This window comes from Gracilinanus agilis, chromosome 6, assembly GCF_016433145.1.
Source record: "Gracilinanus agilis isolate LMUSP501 chromosome 6, AgileGrace, whole genome shotgun sequence".
In the NCBI taxonomy this organism is placed as follows: Eukaryota; Metazoa; Chordata; class Mammalia; order Didelphimorphia; family Didelphidae; genus Gracilinanus; species Gracilinanus agilis.
In genome coordinates this window covers 13,803,451-13,828,970 of record NC_058135.1, presented here as the reverse complement: position 1 = coordinate 13,828,970, position 25,520 = coordinate 13,803,451, and the positions used below count along the sequence as shown (strand labels likewise).

General features: G+C 42.2%; 1 protein-coding gene across 2 annotated transcripts in view; it reads right to left on the bottom strand.

Annotated features, from left to right (window-relative positions):
* The window catches only part of PURG (purine rich element binding protein G), a 38,950-nt gene extending 14,811 nt beyond the window's left edge, over positions 1–24,139 (bottom strand). For both annotated transcript variants that reach the window (XM_044680881.1, XM_044680880.1), the window contains exon 1: positions 23,279–24,139. In XM_044680881.1, the coding sequence (XP_044536816.1) occupies positions 23,279–24,139 (861 nt within the window). The remainder of the gene's footprint in view (positions 1–23,278) is intronic.
* Positions 24,140–25,520: the final 1,381 nt, after the last annotated feature.

The following is a 25,520-nucleotide window of genomic DNA, read 5'->3' as shown; positions in this document are numbered from 1 at the left end:
ACGATAATTCTGGGTCAGAATGGGGCTTGTTGGGAAAGAGTGTTTAGTTACAGGACAGATGCATTCTTAGGTCCTAACCACATAGTGAAATACATTGCATGAAAACAAAATTGACTTCATACCCAAGTTAACAATATTTCTTCATTGTTTCTCTAGCATAACACATCATTTGGTTCTTGCCATTATTTAAGTTCTTTTTGGACCCAAACCTTCACGACAATAAGCAAAAGACAAACGTTCCTAAGGAACATGGGAGCTATCACAGATGTCTGAGGAGTTTTGGTCAGCATCACAAAGAATTTCATAGGTTTACAATAAATATCGATCATGCTATGGCTTTACACCTTTGGCTAGCCCCTCCAAAAGGAACCAGAAGCATTACCAAAGAACAATTACTACCAAACAAAATGGTGCCAAAAGCCATTGAATTTGCCTTCTGGGTAACAGGCAGGTTCCTCTGTGATAAACTTGACTCATTTCAGTGTCATTTACTAAAGCCAGTGACTACAATACTGTTTTCACTTTTAATAGTGGAGTGAAGAAGTGTTAAATAATGACTACCAAATAAGGGAGGAGTCTTCTGAGCCATTAATGATAACTTTTTAAATGACCACAACCAGAAGAGAATCAAGTGACAACAATAACATTTTGTTCCTTTTGAGCCATTCTTCTGGCAAGAAAATTCTTGGCTAAAAGCGAACTGTTCCTTCTGGAAAGAAGAGGAGTTTTTATGGAAGGGGGAAGCAAACAAATGCCTCCATCTTCTCCTTGAATGAAGCCAATCTCGTACAAATTCATCTCCTGGGCACCTGCCTAATTTCCTTAGCGTGACCTTGACAGAAACTGCCACCCACTGGCTCCTGCTGTAGCTCAGCACTGCTGGCTGGGAGTCTACAATTCAAGATGCAGGGCTGGCTTGGGCTTGGTGGAAAATACAGCCGAGTGGTTAATGCTTTAGGCTTACACTGAAAGAAAACCTTAATGGGAGTGAAAATGTCATGAGGCTGGGCTAGTTTGACAGCCCTACTATTTGGGGAGCAGTTCAAGACAGGATAGCATGATTTTTCCATTACCGAATTTATTTTTTCTTAGCAAACAATTCTAATAAGGGTTAAGGTGATGAAATACCATTGAATTTTCAGCGTTTTCCTCTCTGATAGTCAGTGAGTCCCCCCCAACTCTCATCTCTCCACCTGACACACGCACTTCCGATAGCTACCTACAAATGAAGGCCTACACGATCATTTTGTATTATGCCTAGACGTTTTAGCTGGCCATGTGCTTTAGAAAAATAGAAAATATGATAAAGCTATCAAAGAATAAAGAATACCTCGATCGAATCTAGACATGTTCCAGGCCAAGAGAAAGTGCCTTTGCTTCCTGGCAATTCATTTTTTTTAAACTCGAAGAGCATTTTAAGGCTTAATAAGAAACTAAACAATCAGATTAGCAGTCCCCAGGGCATCCATATATAAACTAGCATAGCTTTGGAGGTTCTCATTTCATTTGAACTTTTGGCCCACATTAAAGTTATGTAAAACATTGGACGGTTTAAAACCTGATGGGATTGTAACTCTCCAAGAGATCTGTGGAAGGATGAGGGAAAGGAGGGCCGTATCTAGAGGAGGAGCTCGCCCCATCCGTACACTTGCATGGAAAAGCAAACGTTTTCTGCTGTTGCCATCTGGTCCATCATTCCATTCATTTGAACGAACGACCTGTGGGAATGTTCTATCATTTGAAATGAATGTATCATCTTAAATGAGAAAGCCCAGAGAAAAATGACATTAAATGTCTAATTGCAGGCACGACGAATGCTTTTTATTGCAACGGTTTGTGCAGAATCTCAATGATGACCTCGACCTTGCTCATTCCATACTGATACCAGTTTTCAGCATCAGCAACCATGGAATCACGACAAAGCTATGCCCCCTCCCCCTCCCCAAGTGGTCTCCATCTTCTTTTTTAAACCCCAGATTTGTCATTTCCCACTCTGGAAAACACAGGGCCTTATTATCCGTCACCACAGACTGTTCTAGTTCCCACCAGGGTCTTTATAGTTCTTTGGTGTCGTCTGGGCTTTCCTTCTGAACCAGACCTGTGGGCTTGGTTGTCTTGATGGCCCCAGAGTTCAGGATGAACTGAGGCTGACTAATTACCAGCCACTCAGTTACAACAAATAGAAGCTACAGAAATGCACATTTGGAGATTCTCTTCCCAGCAAGTTATTCAAGTCAGACCCTAGCAAGGGACTCTTCAAGATTTTTTCTCATGGCCAAAGGGTGAATTTTAAATATCTGCCAAGGCAAATGCTAAAAAACTGGAATGAGAGTGAAGGGAGGGACATATAAAAAGGGAGGGACATCTCGGTGCTCACAGCAAAAGGATGTGCAATCTTTCAGGGAACGGAGAAGACTGGCCCCACAATGGGGCATACCCAGAACACATATACATACAGACTCCCCTTTCCACCACCACCACTACCACCATCACCCAAGGCCAGCCTTGATTGGGGGTTTGGGGGTTTGGGCAGGAGGGCTCTTGGGGAGGAGGGAAGAAACGGGAATGACAATTACATGTTCCTTAACCAAGGTGCCACAGTGCTCATGCTACATTTCTCTTCTATGTGCAATGACAAGTAGGTGGTTTACACATTCTTTTTTTTTTTTTAACATCACTGAACTACAATTTCACAAATCTAGCATAAGATAAATGACCAGAAAATAATTACAACTTTCAAAAAACAACAGTTTTTCACTACATTTAAAGATCTTTGCTACTGTGATTATTTAAACCTTAATTTAGCTCCTGCATCCCTGTAAGGCCTGAAAAGCATCATTACGAGCTGTTTTGGCAAGCTTTTTGAATATTTTGACATAGAGTTTCATGAAAGACCTCTTTTTTCACAATGGCTTATAGCTAGCCAATTTTTAGCAATCTGATTATGCTTTAAGCTAGCTTTTGTACTCTTGCTCTCTTTTAAACTCTAAGCAGATTAGATACAATAAATAAAACAAGGGTGTAAGATGCAAGGTCGGGCATTAGCCCCATAACTCTTAACAGTTCCTTCCTAAAATTGGAAATCAAGCCAATAGGTTTTGGAGGACATTGATTCTTAGTCTTCCTACCCAAGCATTTACATAGACACAGTCAGTAGAAAGTTACGGTGAGAATATAGCCATAGGACATCTGGGAATGAAGCATCAAGAATGGGAACAAAGGATGATAACATGTCACTTCATTGAATGAATCTTAAAAACTGGGGAACAGGCCAAAAATGAAAGGTCCCTTTCTCATAAAGTTCTTATTGGCACTAGTAAGTGTTCTGCAAACAGAGGGTGTCTGGGCAGGAGGCTTCACTGTGGATTTCTTGAAGTGGAAATCCAGTTTCCAAGCCAGGCCTGATGATCCATGGCTGGAGAGGAGAGGACTGCCCTGTGCTGAGGACTCTTTCTGAGAACATACCAAAGATTACTTCTTTCACATGAGCAACATTTGGATTTGGTGGCAGACACACTAATAAAGCCTGCAAGGTACTATGCGCTTTGGATATACAGATAAAAAGTATAGTTTTGACTTAAATCTGACTGGGCGGCAAGGCAGACACCACAAAGAATGTGTTAAGGTTGCATGACAGGGCAAAGGAGGCAGAGCTTACATTTAGGGATGGGGCTGGGAGAAGGAAGGAAGAAGGGCAGGCTTCATAGAGAAGACAGCATCTAAGCTAGTCTTTGAAGGATTAGAAACCAGTCTACATCAACAGATGGAGATGTAGAGAGTGCTTCCAGGCATGGGGAGTGCTTTGCACTGGAAGAAGGTGATCAGAGACCAGCTTAAGAGTTTGGTCAGCTGCAGCCCAGGATGAATGATTGAGTTTGTAGAGAAATAAGGCTGGAAAGAAAGGTCACAGCTGTGCTCCAGAGGGCCTTGGAGACTCAACAGAGGAACTTGTATTTTATATTCTTTTCAATGGGGGAGGGATGGGACTAGAGATGGTTTTGGTGGTTCTATGAAACATGATGGACCGGAGAGGAGAGAAGCCAGAGCAGGCCAGTTTGAAAGCTACTACTCTAATCAAGGCAAGAGGTCACGAGGGATGATAATAGAAAAGGCAAACGGGAAAAAATGGGCCCCAATCCTCTTGGGGAGGCCCCATCTTTATTTTCTTCTCTGAAGTGCAATAGTTGGATAGAACAATAAAAGCTGGCTGCTTGGAGAATAACTATATTGGGAATCAGGTAAAACCGGAGTGGGCCTGATCAGTCACTTTAGTATCTTAGAAAACAAAAATACAAAATAAGTGCTAGTTAAGTAGAGTTTCATACTACTGAATCCTCATAACATTTCAGAGGAAGTTACTGAGGTTGAGAATAGAACAGAACTCCTGCCTGTTGAACAATGACTTGGCCTGTGCAGAAGAAAGTAAATGGATTCATTTCTAGTACTCCAAAAGAAATTTCCCAAGTATTTCCTGTACCTCTCTTGACAAGCTTCTTCATGCCTCCCAAGGTGGCCCCTAGACAGGAAAGTAATCCCCAAACCCAACAGAATCAAGGAGTCTGGAAAAAGTCTTCTATAGCAGAGAGGGCTGTCTTCCTTGCACAGGAAAAGCATTTGTTGGTAGGGGTGTTTCATATGCTTAGGAGGGAATTCTGTCTGCCACCTCAGATGATTAGCAATGTCAGCGCCTGGCTCCAACACTGTAATGCTCATGACAAATAGCATCGATTTCCTATCTCTGAAGTCTAAAATGAGGCTAGGAATCTTCTCTGGTGAATAAAACCTGTTCTCCTGTGGCAATAATAAGGACTAGTGACATTGGTATTTTTGATATAGAGGGCTATAATATTCAGAATGAGATTCCGTCTTTTTTAGTAGATTTAGCCAGGGTTTCTCCTTTCTGTTAAAGAGATGTAAGGATAGAAGGAGCTACAGTGAGATTGCAGACAAAGACATGGATCTGGTTGTTAATGTCCATGTACTGTGTCTCTGGAGATGATGGACAACAGAAGCTTGTCAAAAGCAAAGGGACTCCTGAAAACCATAAATGTAGAACAGCCTACAGTACTTCTCTGGTCCCCTTTTTCCACAACAGTTTTCTATCTATGTGGGTTTTCCTGCCAGCCATCCAGGACAAATTTTGTCCAAACTTTCCCATGAATCTGCCACAGGTGTCCATGTAATATGCTGGGCTCATTCCCTGACTTCTTGTGATGTGCCATGGAGACCAAGAGTGCATGTGGATGCCCCCGGGTTGCTTTAGATCTGTGACGCATCCATCTCTTTTTCTGACAAACATTTCCCCAATGACAGCACCTGAGCCCCTCCTTTTAAACATGTCAGGTTTGTAATGTGTTACAGCTTGGGGAACACCCCCCCCCAAGTGCCTCTCCATGACCCTTTAAATGGTTTTCTAATTCAATTATTGGGAAGGGCAGGATTCCATGATTTATCCTTCCTCACTGAAGTGACCCTGGGCAAGTACTTGAGCCCCATTGTTTAGCCCTTATTGCTCTTCAAAAAGAACAAAACCAAACCAAAAACAGGACTATAGCAAACTCCCTTCCCCCAGGGCAAAGACTGCTTTTCTTCTCCTCCTCTTTGATTCTGGGCTTTCTAGCTGTCCATCTGTAGTGTCTGACCCACATACGAATTCCAGAAGCTGTCCATTCTGTAGCATTTCCAAGTTGGGATAATGGACATTTTTCAATTGCTTGGTTTTTCTTTTTCCTATGTGGATATTTACCTCAAACTCTAGTTTGAGCTACTCAGACTACAAGTCTCCTTTGGGAGCTCTGTTGGGTTTGTAGTCTTGATGTAGTCAGCACAAAAGCTCTGAGATGGAGGGTCTAATGATCAGTTGGGAGAAGCTCTTTCATTTTCACTGTGTTGGAGGTCTTAACGACAATGTTAAACAGTGCTAGGAAGTGTGCATCCCCATTTTATCAATATACCAGCTTCAAGAAGCAGCTCTGGATGCCTCTTTGCATTACTCTATTAGACAATTTAAAATATGCCCATCATTTTGCCTGAATGCATTTTCTTTATAGTGAAGAAAAAAGGCAATCTAAATTGATGCTGGTAGGTGGTGTGGCTGGTTCAGCATTGTAGACAGGTTAAAATGATTCCTGGGTTGGAAAGGGTCTTCACTGGTCTTTATTCTTTTTCTCTATATACTTGTATGTGTACAAATTGTCTTTTCTATAGGGTGGGAGCTCCTAAGGTCAGGATCCATTTCATGGCTATCTCTGTCTTCTTAGCGCTTAGCATAATGTTTGCCACCTCCATTTAAGTTCTTAATTATGCTTGTAAATTGATTGTGCATCCTTGGAGGCTCAACCAACAAAGTTAAGGCTGGTGGAAGGCCAAGGAGTGTGCATCACTGATTCTGTCCTTGGATAGAAAGAACCTTTCTGACAATAGATCAGCCTCAGTGGCTGTTAGTGTTTACTGGGGAAGGTGATGGGTTTTCTTTTTCCCTTTACAGAGTGACATTTATTGTTCCTTTTCAACAAAGAGATTTGCCTTGGGCTTCAGTAAAGAAAAAGGTTTTGAAGCCAATATTTGAACCCAAGTCCTCTGATCCCAAAGCTACTTGCTATATCACAGAAATAAAATAGGTGAAAAAGCTCATCAAAAACTATGGATTGGACCGGTGACTTCATTGACGTAGGGAACTCCCAGTGAGGACTCTCCCTCTACCAATGCAGGCTTCTCTGCCACTTGGATGCAGAGGATCTTAAGCTGGGGTCAGTGAATTAGTTTATCGCTGTTTTGCTAACAGCTGTATTTTAATATAACTGGTTTTCTTTGTAAGGCTATGGATTTTATGCATTTAGAAATATCACTTTGAGAATGCTTAGTATAGTGCCTGGCACATAGTAGGCATTGAATAAATACAACTTGTTGACTTGACTGGCCTGCTACAGGGAGTGGGACACAAAAGAGGTTAAGAACCTCTTAAGAGAGTTGCCTTCATGGCTAATGTGGATGTGTTTTGCATGACTGCACATGTATAATTACAGCAAATTGCTTGCCTTCTCAAGGAAGGTAGAGGGGACAAAGGGAGGGAGAAAATTTGGAATTTCAAATGATTTTTAAAAAGAATGTTTAAAATGTTTGTTTGTATGTACATGAGGAAAATCCCCCCAAAACCCCAAAAGTAAATTGGCTAAAACACAGAGGTTGTGTCTTTATATAGTATGCCACACTACGTAGGGATCTTGTTAGAAACTGATGAATTAATAATTAGTTGCAAAAATTTTATTTAGAGAAATGTAATCCTTCATTTATTTGGTTACTTAATTGTTCTTTTGCAATTCAAGTTTGAAAATGGTACTACGTTTCTGTATGTTTGCCCTAATGAAACATGTCCCATCCGGTATTGGTTGAGGTCTATTATTCAGCCTGTTCTTTATTAACTTAGGAAATTCAAACAAAAGACTCTTCTTTTGGGGCTTAATTGTGCCCATTTATTTCACTGGGAAAAAAGAGATGAGTGAGTGTTTTAAAGTACAAGAGGTTTTGTAAGCTTAATTCTGAATTGGGTGGCAGCTGGCATGATATTATATAGGTGTGACTGGCAGTAAAGAAAGATTTAAAGACTGCAGACTAAATCTGGCATTTATATAAAAAAGGATCACCATCGTTTTGTACATCTTTTAGAATATGAAAAATGGGACTTTATAAATCTTGTGCCCAATCATACAGAGTCACACACAGAGCGCCCCAGGCAGTGCAGGAAGGAATCACAGTGACAGAATTGTAAACAATTGGAGAGGAGCAGAGCCCACTATTTCCTAAGGCAGCCCACTCCACTGCATTTTTGCAATGCTCTAGTAGGGAAGGTTCTCTGCCTTGCAGGAGCCAGGAAGAGGGAGCATGATCTCCCTCCCACCCCCATGACAGCCAGCTAGCTTGATCCCCATATGCCTCTTCTTCTGAGGGCCCAAAAGTTAGCATTTCTTCCCAGTGACCCTTGCATACCTTGGTCTTCAGATCCCTCATTACTCTGGTCACTTGTTTCTGGACATATTCACATCTGCCAACATTCTTTAGTTCTCTAGTAAGGTCTGGAGTACACTGAGATGGTCACTTTCCTTTCTGGATTCTCTAAATATAGCACTGTATTAGTCTTTATGGATGTTGGGATGCATCTAGATGCCACGGGGAGCTCTTTGTCCATTTAAACTCCCAGATCTTTTTCATCAAAGGGCTTTTCAGGCAAAACTCCACCCCACCATTATTTTTTATTTATTTATTTTTTTAAAGGTAATGGGGGTCAAGTGACTTGGCCAGGGTCACACAGCTGAGAAGTGTCTGAGGCCAGATTTGAACCTAGGACCTCCCGTCTCTAGGCCTGGCTCTCAATCCACTGAGCTACCCAGCTGCCCCCCAACCCCCCATCATCTTTGACTGGTAGAATTTTTTCAAATTAAAAAATTCCAAACAACAACTCTGAGGTACTACCTCACACCTATCAGATCGGCTAATATGTCAGTAAAGGAAAATGACAAATGTTGGAGGGGATGTGGCAAAATTGGGGCACTAATGCATTGTTGGTGGAGCTGTGAACTGATTCAACCATCCTGGAAGGCAATTTGGAACTATGCTCAAAGGGCTATAAAACAATGCATACTTTCATCCAGTCTATATTCCAAGAGAGAGAAAAAAAGTTTTTAAATGGGGAAGGACTTACTTTTAAAAAAAAACATTTGTAGATGCTCCTTTTTTGGTGGCAAAGAATTGGAAACTAAAGGGATACCTCTCAGTTGGGGAATGGCTGAATAAATTGTGGTATGTGATGGTGATGAAATACTATTGTGCTATGAGGAAAGATGAACAGGATGGTTTCAGAAAGAGCTAGAAAGACTTATGCAAACTGATGCAGAGTGAAATAAGTAGAACCAGGAAAACATTGTCCATGGTAGCAGCAATATTGTGGAATGATCAAATGTTACAGACTTTGCTACTAATAGCAATACAATGATCCAGGACAATTCTGGGGGATTTATGAAGAAGAATGCTCTCCACGTCTAGCAAAAGAACTGTTGGAGTTGGAATGCAGATGAAAGCATAGGATTTATCATTTGTTTATTTGAGCATATGATTTGGGGTTTTAGCTCTACAAGATTATTCACTTACAAAAATGAATAATATAGGAATAAAAAAAATTCCAAACTAATTCTAATGGAGTAAAAAGTAGAATGTCTATACTGCCCAAAAGCCTCATTTATCAACAATCACTTATTAGGCACCTACAAGCACAAAGCATACTAATTTGGAAATTGTTGGTAATAGCTGGCCTTTAGAGAATATTATATGTCATCTCATTTGATTTGTATAAAAGGAAAAAGATTGGAATACTGCTGAAATACTAATGTTTTTGGACAAACTACTTTGCTCAGACCTAAAACGCATGTTTATATCAGTGATTCTACCTTTCAATCTGGTCCAGACTGGAAAGATGGCTAAATTGGGAGCAAGAGGACCTGGCCTTGGAACTTGCCTCTGTCACATCTTCTCTCTGGGCCTCAGTTTTCTCATCTGTAAAATGAAGGGGTTTGCCTTGATAAATTCTAAGGTGCTTTTTAGTACTTTAGGAATTTAGGGGTTTTTTTGGTAACCAAAGGATAATGAATTTGAAAAACAAATCGAACAAAGAAAGGTCATCTACAGGAAAAATACCAGAATACTGATCTCATCCCCAAAGAAAAACACGTCAGATTTATAGTATCTTAGAAAAACCATAAAGAATTTTCCAGAATTTGTAGATTTGAGGCAGAGCTGTAATCCCTCTACTCTTGCAGAACAGCAGCTCAGGCACTTATAGAGCAAGCACCAAGAAATGACCTGAGACTTGCCTAGGGACAGTCATATACTAGGTGTCAGAGGAAGAACCAGAATTTAAATCTTCTCGATGCTTAAGGCAGTTATATAGCCCATAAACCATGTTGCTGCCTTTCCTCATAGATTATTTTAAATAAATTCCATACTATTTTCCCAGAAGGATTCATGCTTTCATAATGTCTAAAAGAGGCATTATCACAAATACTTCGAAAACCATGATAAACTGGAAGGATGGTTAATGACTCATTGAGCTGAAATCCAGTAAATAACTTTCAGGCTGGGCAACACCAGTTAATTGATTTAATAACGGTGGCTTCACTTTGCTGCTTTTGTGGAGAATGTCTCAAGGTCAAGAGTGAACATACTTGGGTCCTCTGCTCCCACACTGTCACTAGGTCTTTCCTCAAATGAAACATTAGGGGAAAAGTCTTAAAGATTTTACCTCAGATTAGGGGGAATTTTGTTTGGTGACACTTGGAAAATGCCATTTTAAATCTGTGATTTGATAAGCCTTTTCTATGCAAAGCTTGAGCAGTATACTTCCCACAAAGCTATATAAAGCTCAGTCTGATTCAGGAAGAAATTATGGAAGAGTTTAGCAAACACAGGACTATTAAATCCTAGATAATCTATTAATTCCCTCCATAATGAATTAGAAAAAAAACCTGAACCCTGGACAATATATAGTCATGAAGAATTCTGGAACACTGAGTTAGATGGCGACCACATTGCTAACCTGGGCCCATTTTGTGTTTTGTGTATGTAGCCCAGGAGAATCTCTGCTGATGGGATCCCATATCCATTTCAGTATCCAAATGCAGTTGGAAGATGGGGCTTGCCCAATGACAGGAATGCAAGGGAACCTGGGATCTCTAGCAGCCTCCATCCTGAGGACACCACTATCAGAATCACGCCTCCTTCTATTATAGACAAATTCAATTTAAATAAATGTAGTTACTTTGTAGTCCTAAGTTCACACTGAGACTCAAGAGGAACATGTCCACAGAACACGAATGTATTAGAATCTTTAAGACTGGATGATGGCAAGGAAGGCAAACTGAGAGAGAAGCTATGACCAGTGAGGCTGGGGAAGCTGAAATACTAAGAAGAGGTTTGGGAAAAATCACTCAAAACAAGTGGGTGTGGGCTTGAAGCCAATGAAAAAGAAGACACTATATCCTGGGACTACAGGAGAATGGAATTCTGGAGATGCTGGTCAAGAGCACCAGTGTTAAGGAGATGGACGGTCTCAGTACCTACTATGTATGTGCCAGGCACTGGCCTGAGAACTGGGTGGCTGGATGGCTGTCAGGGAAACAGTTTCAACTTAAACTTGTGGGCTCAGTTAAGACCTGAATGTTCTGGCAGAAAAGATCAAGAAACCTCTAAATGTCTGATGGGGCTCAGAATGTTGGCCTATAACAGGGTGGAAAGCCTAGAAAAAAGTGGAATTATGTCTGTTGCGTGGTTTCCTTGCCTAACCAAGTTTCCATCTGTAGGTACTAACCTGTGCATGGCACATATGGCTAAGGAAATGGAAAAGCCTTTATTAAAAACCGACCATGTATGAGCCATGGGGGATACTGTTGGGGCAGATCTTTGTCTTTGGCTAATTCACCAGAAAGGAAAGTTAGAGGACAAAGAGGCCCATCCCTATTTCCAAGTTAAACACTTTTCATTTCAAAAGGAAAACCTCCTTCAACCCTCTGGCAGGGAAAGAGGAAGAGGAAAGGGGGAAGGAGAAAGGGAACCAAATAAACTTGGAAAGCCTGTCTGAGGGAGTACCAGACCTGGTCCTCCTGGCCTTCTGGCCTTGGGGAGTTAGAGCAGGGACATGATCTAAGAAGAGCCAGCTGAACTGGGATAATACACCTACGCTCTTTACAGGGCTCTGAGCAAAGGGTATGATCTGCTAACTGGAGTTCTGTATAATGGGAAAGGAAGCTATTATGAGAGAGAACAAATGGAGTGGCTTCAAACCAACGCCTTGAGCTCAATTAGGGTAACCACCAGGCTGGCAGAGAGGAACATAGGCTTGTACAAGCAAGTCCAACATTTCATCTCTGGTGCAGGCCCTGGGGCTGCCCCTCTGGCAGAATGATGTTGGGATTCATGGCTCTGCCAGCTTCCTGCACAGCACATCAAATCCCAGCAGCAGACTTGCTAAGGCCCCAAAACTGAGGATGCGCACAGGGAACTAAATTGCCTCCCTCCATCTTTTTTTTGCAATCAAGTTACGGTAGAGATGAAAGAAAAGTGGAAAAGAAAACCAGTGCAGGCTGCCTCCTGTGGAGCAGAAATAGCTTTGGGCCTTCTTTCTGCACATGCTGCTGTTTCCCCCACCTCACACACTGATTTTATTCTGTTGTTGTAGGTACTTCAGTTTGTAGTTTGGCTCACCAATCCAGCAAGGTCCACCCACATAATTATGTCCATGCAAATATCAGACTCACAGAGCTTTTATCTGAATTGCCACATCAAGAAAAAAAAAGGGAAAAGGATCACCCACTGGGAATGGGAAGGGACCTCCAGGTACATTAAGGCTGTCCCCTAATTATACTGATAAGGGAACTGGGGCCCAGAGCTGCTAAATGACTTACCCAAGGCCACACAAGCAGTGAGTAAGTTGCAAAGCCAGGTCCTCTTATGCTGATTCAAGGGCTTTTTGCCAATGAGAGAAGTTCTTTTAAAAGAATTACAGAATCTCAAGAGAGAAGGGCCTTTGGTGCCTACTTATCAGTCTACACCCAGCCAGAAGTCTCGGATAAGGGGCCCTACAGTACTACATTCAATGTGGTGAAAAGGAGACTCCACTCTGGAAGGCACCTTTCATTACTCCCAGCAGAAACATGACATTTGAGTCCTATATCCTTTGAATCTTTTGGGTACAGAAAGTTTCCATCTTACTTTTTTCTTTTTGGATGCCAGTTGGTCAATAAATCAGTCAGGCAGCCTTTCCCTGGTTATATCTTAGCCATTAAGTATTTTGCCACAACACAGCCCAACCTCCCCAAAGAATCAATGAATATCCACCATAAAACATATGCTTGTGTTTCAGCATACAACCCTGAACTGAACCCCACAGCTTCAAACAGCAAGTACTAATGAATCGCAGGTTTCCTTTGATGGAGAAAAGACTTAAAACCACCTATAAATGTCAACCTTCAAGACAGGCTATGAAAACCTTAGGGGCTGGGGCAGCTATGTAGCCTAGTGGAGACAGTGCTAGCCCTGGAGTAGGAGGAGCTGGGTTCAATTCTGGCCTCAGACACTTCCTAGCTGGGTGACCCTGGGCAGGTCACTTAACCCTCACTGCCTAACCCTTATAGCTCTTCTGTCTTAAAACCAATAGTTAGTAATATTTCTAAAACAGAAGGTAAGGGTTTAAGAAAAAGAGAAAACCGTAGCTGTTTCAAGGTCCTCTAATATTTAGCATCCTCAGTGATGGGCAGATTCTTTAGGGAGGGTGTGAATGACCAGTCCTTATCTCGAAGTCTCTATGAAGTCTTTTTAAACCCAAAGGCATCATTTGGTGCCTTGGAGTAGGAGGGTAACAGACATACAGTGGGAAGCTCTGGGCTGGGGCAAGTTCATGAACACACTCAAATGTGGCATTTTTGTGGATGGATGTATTCATTTGGTCAGCTCTGACTCATCAGGAATATACACAGACCTAAGAGAGTACCCACAAGGGTCACTGAAATGTTGGAATATAATTTCTAACAACTAGATCCAAAAGAACGTGTTGATACCAGGTTTCTCAAATAAAAACATTAAGAACAGAAATATGGATTTTTGTTAGATGATAAAACTTAAATGGAACCCACCTTGCCTTTGGGGAAAATGAGGTACATTTCTTACCTTCTCATGTGAGGCTCTCAGGAGAGGGTTGAACTCAACTTTCTAAACTGTGGCCGGACTGTTCCTAAAGCTGATCCAACCCTTTCTAGGGGGGTTTCAGCCTCTCGATGTGCCAAGAGTCAAAGTATTAGAGGAAGATTCCATTTCTGAGGTCTCCATGACTCTAACATGATAACGATTATAGGCACAATGAGTCCTTTAAAGTTGGCAAAGTGAGCCTCATTCATTATAACTGTTCCTACAATCTGAACAGAAAAGTTATCTATTTATTTTTAACCCCTTAACTTCTGTCTTAGAATCAATATTGTGTATTGGTTCTAAGGCAGAAGAGCAGTAAGGGCTAGGCAATGGGGGTTAAAAGATTGTCCAGGGTCACACAGCTGGGAAGTGTCTGAGGCCAGATTTGAACCTAGAACTTCCCATCTCTAGGCCTGGCTTTCAATCCACAGTTACCTAGTTGTCCCTAGAAAAGTTACTTAAAATGCTTTTAAGATTTAGACCTGAATATCAAAGATTATATTATAAAAAAAAAGGCAGGAAAAAGAGAAAAGGCAGTCCTGTTTTACAATTATAGAAGGCTATGGGAAGAATCCTAAAATAAAAAAGGGGAAGGAGGATAGAGGAACTCACAAGAGGCAGAGCAAAATATGGGTACAGAATTCAAGACTTTGCTTGAGTAGTATGAATCAAAAGCAATTCCCAGGAGCTTGACAGGGAAACCTGGCCTGCCAGTTTTAAAATCATTGATCAGGACCTGTTTCAGGATGCTGTCAAAAAGAAAGGAGGGAGGAGAATGTTCAGAATCAAACAGAGGAAAACATTTTATGAGTAAAAGAAAAAAGTATTCTGGAAATTTATATAAATGCGAATGTTGTCCAGAACCTTCTGACTTGGGATGGTCCTCTCAGAAGAGTGGTTTTCTTTAACCAACATGGAGAACCATCTTCAGGATGGCTGCTGCTCCCCTACCCTGAGGCATATGAAGAACAATCCCAACAACCCAACAAATGTTGCAAACCAATATTGCTTTATCTGCTAAAGATGGACAGCATGGCCTCTAGGAGTTAGGGGAAGGAGAGGAAGTTGGATGAACAATGAAACTGAGAAGGGAGGGCATCAGTGCAAAAGGGGGACTAACTCCCCCAAATAAATGGGTGACACAGGGAGTCATTAAGAGAATGGGGGAAAAGATAAAGAAATACAAAAGCTCTTTACCATCCTACTGGGCTCCTCTGGATTACAAATACTCTGCACAAACTATGGCCTCCAGAGCTGAACAAAGAGTTCCAGATGTGGTTAAGGTCAGCAGACAGTTGGATGATCACCTCCCTAATCCTGGGAGCGCTGTCTTTCTTAATGTCGCACAACATCTTGGTCATTTTTGGTGGCCACAACCAAGAAGCGCTAATCTAACAGCTTGCTTTTTCAGATTTATGCTATTATCCCAGTACAAAACCAACAGAGGTCATTTCCTTCCAGTCCTATTCAATTGGGAAGTTTTGATCCTAAATACCATTCAAACTCATTTTGCAGCATTATCTTAATTTCCAAGTTTTTTCCAGAGAACAATGAAAAAATGAGAGCCAAGCTTGATGAGTGTTGAAGTAAGAAACAAAGACTGACCAATCTTGAACACCAAGTAGAGAACCTACAGAAGTTACCCCTGTTCCCTTCCCTACCAAGCTCCTAGGTATATGCAGCAGATTTAAGCAGCAGCTGTTCAGTAGAAACATCAGGGAGCAGTACCAGCAGATGCCAATGTTCATCCTAGCCAATAGGAATGATCCTTTTTGAGGAAATAACCAGCATATGAAGCATCAGAAAACCAATATCACTATGAGAGATCCTTCCAAATTAAGAAAGCGAGCATTCCCAGAAAGTTTCTGCTGGTCTAGATTTAAGTAGTTTTCCAACGAAGGTGAATTTCCCCTCTTTGAAAGAACTCTAAAGAGGAACCACCCACGGAGAGAATCTGTGAGTGGGACGAAATATCAAAAAATCTGTATATAAAAGGAATTGCCATAAGCTACCTGACAGGTGATTGTCCAGCCTCCAAGAATGAGGAGCTCATCCCCTCTGAGACAACCCCAAGCCACTTTGGACAGCTATCTGGGATAAGTTTGTCCAGACATTCAGCCTCAACTTCCCTTTTGGGGCCAAGTGGGACAAATTCTACCCTTCTTCCACAAAATGGCCCTTCTCTGCACCTTTCCAAGATAAATACTCCCAATGCCTTCAACTGTTCTTCATTTGGCATGGACTCAGACCCTTCTCCAGCCTGGATACCTTCCTCTGGAGACTCTCTAGCTTTTCAACATTTTTTCTTAAACTATGGTGCTCAGAAATGAATATTTCAGGGCAGGGGGGCCTGCCACCTTTCCATGTCTAAAAGCCCTGCCTCTCCTAAGGTAGGCTGAGATCGGATGGCTTTCTTCTGTGGCTTTCTGGATGCATCCTAGTACTACCTCGTTCTGAGCTGCTAGTCTTTCTAAGCCTCCAGACCCTTTCCAGAATACCCCCATTTTCCATAAGGAATTGATTTTTTGTATCCAAATGGAAGACTTGATGTTCACTCCTCCTGAACAGCATTTTATTAGATTTGGGCCAATGGCCTCACCTATTGGGATCCTTTTGGATCTTGACTTGTCTATTTTATCACCAAATACATGGCTTAGGTCACTTGGGACTGTCTTATTTCCTCTTCTTTCATCGAGTCTGAAGATCTTAGAGAGGTCATGGGGCTACTGAGTCAGAAAGCCCTCAGAATATAGACATTACTCAGTGGAGCCAGGAGACACTTTAGATAACATCTTGATCAACTCTCAAGTTTTACAGACAAGGAACTCAGGCCTAGTAAAGCCAACAGTCCCTCCCCTTCTTTTTTTTGAGGCTCAGGGACTTGCCTAAGGTCATACAAGGAATTAATTGGGAGATCCAGAATTTGAACTCATATCCTAAGCCTTAAAGTATCATTTGCCTTCTAACAGGCTCTTATTTCAGAAAAAAGGACATCATGCTCATAAGTACAGAAGCACAGTATTCTAATATTTTGAGAGAAAAAAAGGCATTTGTTTCCTTTCTTTAAATTATAAAGAGCTTGGTAGATTTTTGTGAAATTTCGATGCCATTTCATTTTCTATGAATATGGTGATGTACTCACAAATTCTAGGTCTGCCTTACAGAGATGTTTTTCTGAATGGATGCTGGGATACTTATTTACTAGACCCAAGTAGAAACTAGTAACTATTCATATCTGTTGAACACAGGGAATTATCAAGACCTAGCAAGAGTTAGATGAGTGATCTGGATTTAGGTCCTGTCTCAGATTCTTACTCCCTGGGTGACTTGTTGACTAGTCCCTTATCTTCAAGGCTCCTGTTGCCTCATGTATAAAATAGGGGTGCTAATACTTGTAGCATGATATCACATCACAGGATTCTTGTGAACAAAGTACTTAAGGGCTATGCAAATGGTTACTATTAAAGAAATGACTGGAAAAAAATTGCAATGTCTAGAGGCCTCGTGTTGATAAATGGAAAGCATCCAGGAGAGCCATCTGAATTGGCTTTTATATAGATAGTAACAGTTGGCCTGGTGGGGCCTTCCGCTAGTGATGAAAGATAATTCTGACTTAGTAGTCTCAGTGATGGGGTGGCTAGATGGTGCCAAAGTGTCCCATGCTCCAGGCCTGGAGTTAGGAAGACCTCTTCCTCAGTTCAAATCTGACCTCAGATACTTACTTCTTAGCTGTGGGACCCTGGGTGAGTCACTTAACTCTGCTGGCCTCAATTTCCTTATCTATAAAATGAACTGGAGAAGGAAATGGCAAACTGCTCCAGTATCTTTAAAAGAAAACTCCCAAGTGAGGTCACCAAGAATCAGAGAAGACTGAAATGTGTGAACAGTCTCAGTGATAAAAATGGAGAGTCTCTTAATATGATGTAAAGCCTATATAGCATGGGGATAATTACATACAGAGACCTAAAGCAGGGCTAAATTCTCTCTGATTCAGCCTCCGCCATTTTCTGAGTGATATTGTTCAGGGGTGATGATAAAACACGATGAATGAGTAATTTTGGCAGAATTAACAAGACTCCTTGAGCACTTTTAAATGGAGAACACAAGTCCTGGTGTTTATACAAGTACTTTTTCTAAGTACTTTTATATACATGCTTTTCTTTTGAAAAATTATTGGGAAAAAAATTAGGGAATGCGTAGAGTCAATTTCACTCATGTGCAAAAGTGCAGTGTAGACAGGATCAACATCTTAGCTATATTTCAACTATACAATTGATAAAAAAAAAAAAAAAAAAGGAAATGTTCCTGAAGATAGTGCATCTAAAATGGAGATGATTTTGATGGTAATAATGTCCCATCAAATGAGAAGGAAGAATTCTGTATCTTGTAGTCTGAGTCAAAGACATAGGAATCAGGTCATTGAGCAGATGCTGGGGATGACCCATGTGTTCTCTTTCCCTTTGCCAAAGGGGTCTCCAACACTACACTGATATAATAAGGGTGGGGGTGGGGGAGACATATTTCCTCAAGAAATGCTCTGGCACCAAAAGATGACCAGCACTGAGTCAGCATCTTCACCACGTCCCCTTTTACACACTCCCCAGCTCTGACATCCCCCCCTTGACATCTCTCTACAATCCAGATACTTGGCTGCATTCTTTATCCCTACAGCCCTTTGGTTTCTCCCTCACATATTCAAGTAATGTGTAAATATGCTTTGAAAAAGGGTGCAATTATTTTGTTCTGGCAGTGACAAACGGGTAATAGAACTTTCTTGGTTTTGTTGAATTGTGTAGGTATGAAGCCAGTTTAAAACTCTCTGGTTTATTTTGGATCTTGAAATGATTTTATCCTGCCAAATATTCACAGTTTTTTTGGCATATAAAGACAGACTTGGAACAGTGTGGGGAGCTACAGCAAACCCTCATTTATAAAGCTAGGAAAAGGGTTTTAAAACTGTATTTCCTATGAAAGATATGTGAAGATTAAGTTTAAAAAAACTCACTAAAAACTGTTTTTAGAAAACCGCTGGGTTCCTTTTTCCAAATGCCAAAAGGAGTCCTATTTCCTCCCCTCCCCCAAATTACAAATAAACTACAAAAGAATTTTAAAGAGATGGCAAATGACATATGCATGACCTTTAGTGATATAAAGCTGTTTTCCTCCTAAAAACTAAGTATCTCTAAGGTTTTCTTTCCTCATCTTTAAATTGTGCAGCTCAGCTAAATTGATTGTTTCACTGAAAAATTTGCAAAACTACAATATAAACACATAGAAATAGTTGAAAATAGTATGCCTATTCATAAATATGCACTTATATACACACATACACATATAACAAACATCAGCACGCCAGTTCCCCTTTGATCGAAAGCCAAGAAGGAACGCTGTTTCTTTCTTGGAAATATACATAGCTGTTGAGTTACAATTATCCCATATTTCAGTCATCCATCTCACACAGAAATCAGAATGGAAGGGTGCCCTGGGGTTTCCCAGTGCTGAAGCAAGGTCCAACTTGTGCCAATGTAGAAACAATCTGGGATGGATTTTGGCCAATCATAGCTCTGCTTTTTGGACTTCTTGAACATGACCACTCATTTCTTCAGTCTACTGGATGGGGATCTATTTTCTGGACAATGCCCGGCTATATGGACAAACTTTAAGATCCTAACAAAGCACCCAGAGTACCTTTCCACAATCCCCTCTGGTTATGATCAACAGTAACATTGTCATGGACTTTGCACTTTCACCAGAAGGGGAAAAAAGGACAACTTGACTTGGAATTACCACCAGCACTAGGATGGCTTAAAGAAATCCACCAAAACAAATTTTGGGGAAATCCTTAATGAGCAATGTTATAATATTAAACCGAGTAAGAATTTGTTTTTATTGAATCTAGGCCTCGGTGATCACAGATGTGAAGCTTACTTGAGAATTCACTATAAATGGTTCTGAGATTTCTAATTTTCTTTCTTTCTGTCCTCCTCTATAACACCAATTCACTGGGTTCTAGTGAGTACAATATCTCTAAGAAAACATCTACATGCAAAAGAACACTCTACATAGATACTGACTAGATATATTTACCAAAGCACATTCCACCCATCAGGCAGCAGCAATGTACATATTATATACAAAAGGTAAAGTGCATTATCATCATTATTAAATTATTAAATTAGTGAACTGGCAGACATTCCTGCCTGGACCATACAGTTTCAAAATAGAGGTGGGGGTGCAAATGTGAAATTTTCCCAAAGAACCAATTTTTTCAAGCGGTTCCAATTCCTTGTCTCGACCCTGTCCTAGTTTCGATTTCATTTTTGGCCACGTTCTTTAGTGCAAATAAGCTTGTGTTTTACTCAAGTTTAAGGGACATGGAAGTTTGGGGTTTAAACAATGAAAACAATTTGAAACCCAGCTGAAGTGGAATATTCCTGGATATGGCAATGCTCCTCCTTCTGCAGGCAAGTGACCACTGGGAACATGCCATTGCCGTAAGTGGGGAGGAACTGTTTCCAAATTTAGTCCTATCCACTCATGTTCTTATTACATTTTGAATTTTTTCTCCTTGGATTCCAATGTGCAAATATCAAGTGCTTTAGGACTGCACAGAGAACAAGTGGTTTTGGTTTTGAAAGAGTCAATGCAGCAGGTTACAAACATAAATGCGCTTCTGTGCCCCTAAAATGCAGGCACCTTTAGAACTGACTGTCTTCAAGGCAGGGGTTCCCTTTCTTTTGCACAACTCCATGTAAAAATGCTAATGATAATAAATAAAATGTGTATTGCACATGCAAATGTAATAACTCATTTTAGGAGATACATGGCCATAGATGCCTTCGTATCTAAATTCTGAGTTGGATTTTGTCAGCCTAAGGCTAGTGACTTCCTGGAGGTCTTCCTTACAAAAACACCATTTCCCTTCATTTTAAAAAGAAGTATAAGTTATGGGAAAAAGAAATAAAGGGATTAAATAGTTATACATATTATTTAGTTTACAGAATATTCAACAGGTTGGCTATAACTAGATCACAACAGTTAAAACTCATCAGTCCAACTGAAAGCTCTCAGATGATTTTTTTCTTGTATAGTATGTATCCATGTTGGAATGTTATTTGCTTAACTAATCCATTATATAATTATTCTAAAGAAAAACCTGGTGCAAAACGATGCCAACACGAACACTGGTTACAAGCATTTGCATTGGGGCACGGATGCTTCCTCTGTATCAGACTAAAAAAACCAAGAGAGGAAGCATTGACTATTGACTGACGCCACACGCTTTAGACTGGAACATTGAAAGAGACGACTTTAAGTAGGAATGCCCACTGGGCCAGGTCACCCCCAGCAGTGGGGGCTGCAATCTGACATGGTGGTCGTCCCACCGGCAAGGGGCCTTGTGTAGCCAGGGGTCCAAGTGTACGGCACTGGACTTTAAGCAAAGTCACAGAATTTTTCTACTCACATTTTCGACTTCTTGAAAACAGCCTTGCTTCTTAGAGTGCCTTGACCCCCACCACATGTCAGGAGCCCAATGGGCCATTGTTACCTTCGAAGAGATCCAGATGGTCCAGTGACATGCAATGAGCTCAGGAAGGTTCCTTTGCAATAGACCATATCTGTCCCTAAGCCTAATGCCTAAAGTGCTGCTGGGTCACAGAAGGGAGCCATCACCCTCTGTATTCTCCTCTTTCCATCAGGACCATGACATTTTCTGATTAATCTTACAGAAGTGCATTCTGGGGCAACTTTAGTGCAAAACATTTTTGGAAAATATTTTAGACTTTTAAAAACCACAGATGCTAAGGGCCATGCTCTGTCCTCAGTCCCTGTAAGCAGCTCTCACAAATATCCCGGAGAGCAGCTTTTGGGGATTGAAATCAGTGTTTGACTCTTAGACGATGTGGGAGCAGAATAAAGCCAAGACGAAGGGCAATCATTTCATTCACAGGAAAATGCAGTGGGAGAGATGAAATTTCATTCAATTAAAAGAAAGTTGGCTGGAGCACATGTGTATTGTGCTCACTTGTTGAAAAATAAAACCAATTAGGTGACGAAAAATTGCTGGGGCTTTCTAGAAATTAATATTAAAAACAGGTAAAAAGATAGATCTTCTGTAAAGAAAACCTTTTACAAAAAGCACCTATTTTTTGTTTTGAAATGTGCCTACAACCAAGCTTTAAATAACTTTCTCCCACCATGACACACAGTCTGGGAAAATCCTTTTTTCTGGCTGTAGCCAGTCTGTACATTACACGTTTCTATTGGAAGTGTTGAGACAGCCTTATCAGCTGAATCATAAAGGTGCTACTCAAGTCCGTAATTACGGTGTATTTCTGTATCTATCAGCTACAACCCTTAACTACTCTTTCTAAGGAGAAGCCTAAAAATGATCTTCACTTGCCACCGTGAATCTGTCAGCTGACATCTGAGAAGAAAAGCCTTAATCTCCTCAGGTCAGGAGAACATGCTCCATGCCAACATTCCCACCGCAAAGCCACTAGATGGAGTCTCCCCCACCTTTCCCCCTTCCCCTCACTCAACAGGGATATAAAAATAGTTTTCGAAATTCAGAAAAACCATTAAAAATATCCATCTCAAATTCCAGTCCCTGCAAAAGGGCATCCTTCTATGACATCCATCCTGTAACTAACTACTGGGCTGATCTCTACCCGCTTGGATCCTACTTTATCCTTCTCCCATGGCTTTGTGGTGGTGCATGTCAAGGGCATGGAGGCTCTTCAATGATGTAATCACAAAACACCATGGTATTCTTACTCATCCAATTAGGGTATGTCAATGATCTTCCTAAGGAGTTGGGTAGCTCCCAAGATTTCTACCCTTGTATGGTATGAACATTTCAGATTCAGGAGCCAATGAAATGTTTTAAGATTTCTACATTTGCTTGTGAGCATCAATGCAGACGTCGGGTAGTCCAGTTTTGTTCTGGTGGCAGATTCCCTACACTTGATCCTAGCAGCTTTTCACTAACTTCTCCTTTGGGAAACCTGTCAGGTAGAAAGTCCAGCCTTCCACAGCAGGCTCAGGTATCTTCTTGGTATTGGGTAATAGTGCAATCAACGCAAACCTCGCCTCTAATCCTAAAGGTTAGAATGCCACCACTGGGCTGACCTGCCTGGGTTAAGTCTTGAGTGCTTGAAGCTGCTAATGACACAGCTTTAGGAAGGCTGGAATTCCCCCACAACCTCCCAGGGAAGTTTCTACTGGATTCTACGTAGTGTAACTAGGACAATTGGATTCCTGAAAGTGAAGGGACCGGAGGTGTAATGGGAAAGGAGGGGGCCTCAAAGGAAGGAAAGCTTCTCTAAATCACAACAGACGGAGGACAGACAGATGGGTCACTGGGGCTCTAGTCGAGACCTTCTTGCTCTTCGCCACTGTCCCTTCTGACATCCATCCTCTGTTCTTTATGGCTGTTGCAAATTCTCCTCATCTCCTCTTCATACTTGATAAAATTCTCCCCAAACCGTGTCCATGCTTTGTATGGAACAGTGATTGTGTTACGGTAAGGGGGTCTCACTTCACTTACCTTGAGGAAAACCCCATAGCGATTGGAGCCCACATCAAAGTAGAACCTCTTGTTGTCCACCCTGAAGGATGTGCCCTCGGGGAGCTCTATGGGTTCCTCTTCCCCACCTCTTTGTGGTTCTTCCAGGTCACCATTGCCATAGTCTTCAATGAGTTGGACCAAGGCATCTCTGAACTCAATCATTCCCTGGGCTGGGAGGACGATTGTTTGTTCTTGGCCCAAGGTGTGACCAAAGTAACCCATGCCTCCAGGGCCTCTGGTCAGAGTCTGCCTAATCCTGAGGAATCTGCCCCGCTGGTTTTCCTTCAAATCTAGATAGTATTTCCTATTGTCTCTTTCAATGTAGTCTGTCTTGAGCACGCTGTGAGGGTGTTCTTCAGACACTACAGAGGTTGGGGGCGATGGTGCTGAGGACTGTGGTCGTCTCCTGGCATCATGTTCTTGGTCATGGCCATGTTCTGGCCGGTGGGCTTTCAGGCCCAGGTGGGCATAGTGCTCAATGAAATCCCCTAGGCACTCCTTCAGCTCTGCTGCCACAGACAGCGAGAGGGTCAGTTTGCTTTTACGGATATTGTCCTGACGCCCCCTGCCTATCCAGACCTCAGCAATCTTGAGGAATCTGCCCCGGGGACTCTGCTTGACATCAAGGTAGAACCTCTTCTTTTGGATGTCCACCCGCTTTGAGGCCAGCTCCTGGATTTCCACAGTGGCCCCAGTTTGGCAGACGGCAGTGCCTGCAGGTGGCGGGTAGTGCGGACACTGGGACTGCTGCTGGGCCTGGGGATAAAGGCTGCTTCTGCTGACACCAGAACCCCCTCCTGCATTCCTGCCTCCTCCTCCTCCTTTCCCAGCTCTTTCCATCTTTAGCTGCAAGACACAGAGAAGAGAGAAGAGAGCAAAGACTTTGGATGAGAAAAGACTTCTCTAACCTTCTTCCTTCTCAATTCTTTCTGGGCCCTGGAGGCCTCGTGTCCCCTCCATAGTCAGGATTGTCCCTTCAGTATCCTTTTTACAGTCAAGACTGGCCCAAACTCCCCTTTCTCTGTCTTATTTATGCCCCCTTCTCCCTTCTGACATTGCCTGGGCAGGATCTCATCACCTGACACCTGAACTATTACGCTAACTACTGTGGTGGGGGTTGGGGATAGTTTGTCATTCTGCCACCAAAGTACAGGTCTGACCACTGTCTCTAGGAACAAATGTGAAATGTTCTGTTTGGCATTCAAAGCCTTTTATCACCTGTCCCCACCTACCTTCCCAGACTTCTTATCCCCTACATGTACTCTCCAACCAGTGACTCTGGCTTCCCTGGTTGTTCCTTGAACAAGACCCTCCTGGCCTCCTTCAGGACTCAGCTGAAATCCCAACTTCTGCAGAAGGGCCTTTCTCTGAGTTACCCTGCCTTCCCTCTGAGATTCTCCCCCATTTATCCTGCCTATCTCTGGTGGGTGTGTACAGAGCAGTTTGCAGGTAGTCTCCTCCATAGATTGGGAGCTCCTTCTGGTTGGGGGGAGGGGAGGTCTTCCCCCTCCTCCTTTTTTTGCGCTTTCCTTTGATCTCTAGTATTTAGTACAGTGACCGGCACACCTAGGTGGTCCAATGCTTAGAGTCCTCGGCCTGGAGCCAGGAAGACCTGAGTTCAAATTCAGATCTCAGACATTCAGTAGCAGGGTGACTTTGAGTAAGTCTTCTCTCCCTGTGCCTCAGTTCCTCCATTTGTAAATTGGAAGCGGTAATGGCCTGTCCCTCCCAGGGGTTTTGGGAGGATAAAGGAGTTAGTACAGAGAAGGTTTCCCTTCATAGATGACCCTAACCACAGTATAGCTAAGTAAGGCCAGACTGAGGACCCCTACTCATTTCCCCCATTGCCCACCACAGCCCCACCCCCTCCTCTCATTGGCTACACCCACTCCACAGTTCCCACCATTGGCCCTCCTCATTCTTTACCCCGCCCATTTTTGGCTGCAGCCACACCCAATCTGGCCCCTCCCAGCCCCCTCATTGGTCATCTACGCCCGCTCCTTATCCTTATTGGCTATACCCATCCAGCCTGTTGTCACCTCTTTTACTCACTGGCCCTCCCCTATCTCGAGCCCTCCCTCCCCTCATTAGCTACACCCATCCAACCCGGTCCTACCCTTCCATTCATCAGTCCTCCCTCCCCTCATACCCCCATCTCATCCCCAGCCACACCCACCACCCTGGCCCCTCCCCTCCCCCATTGGTCCTCCCATTACAGCCC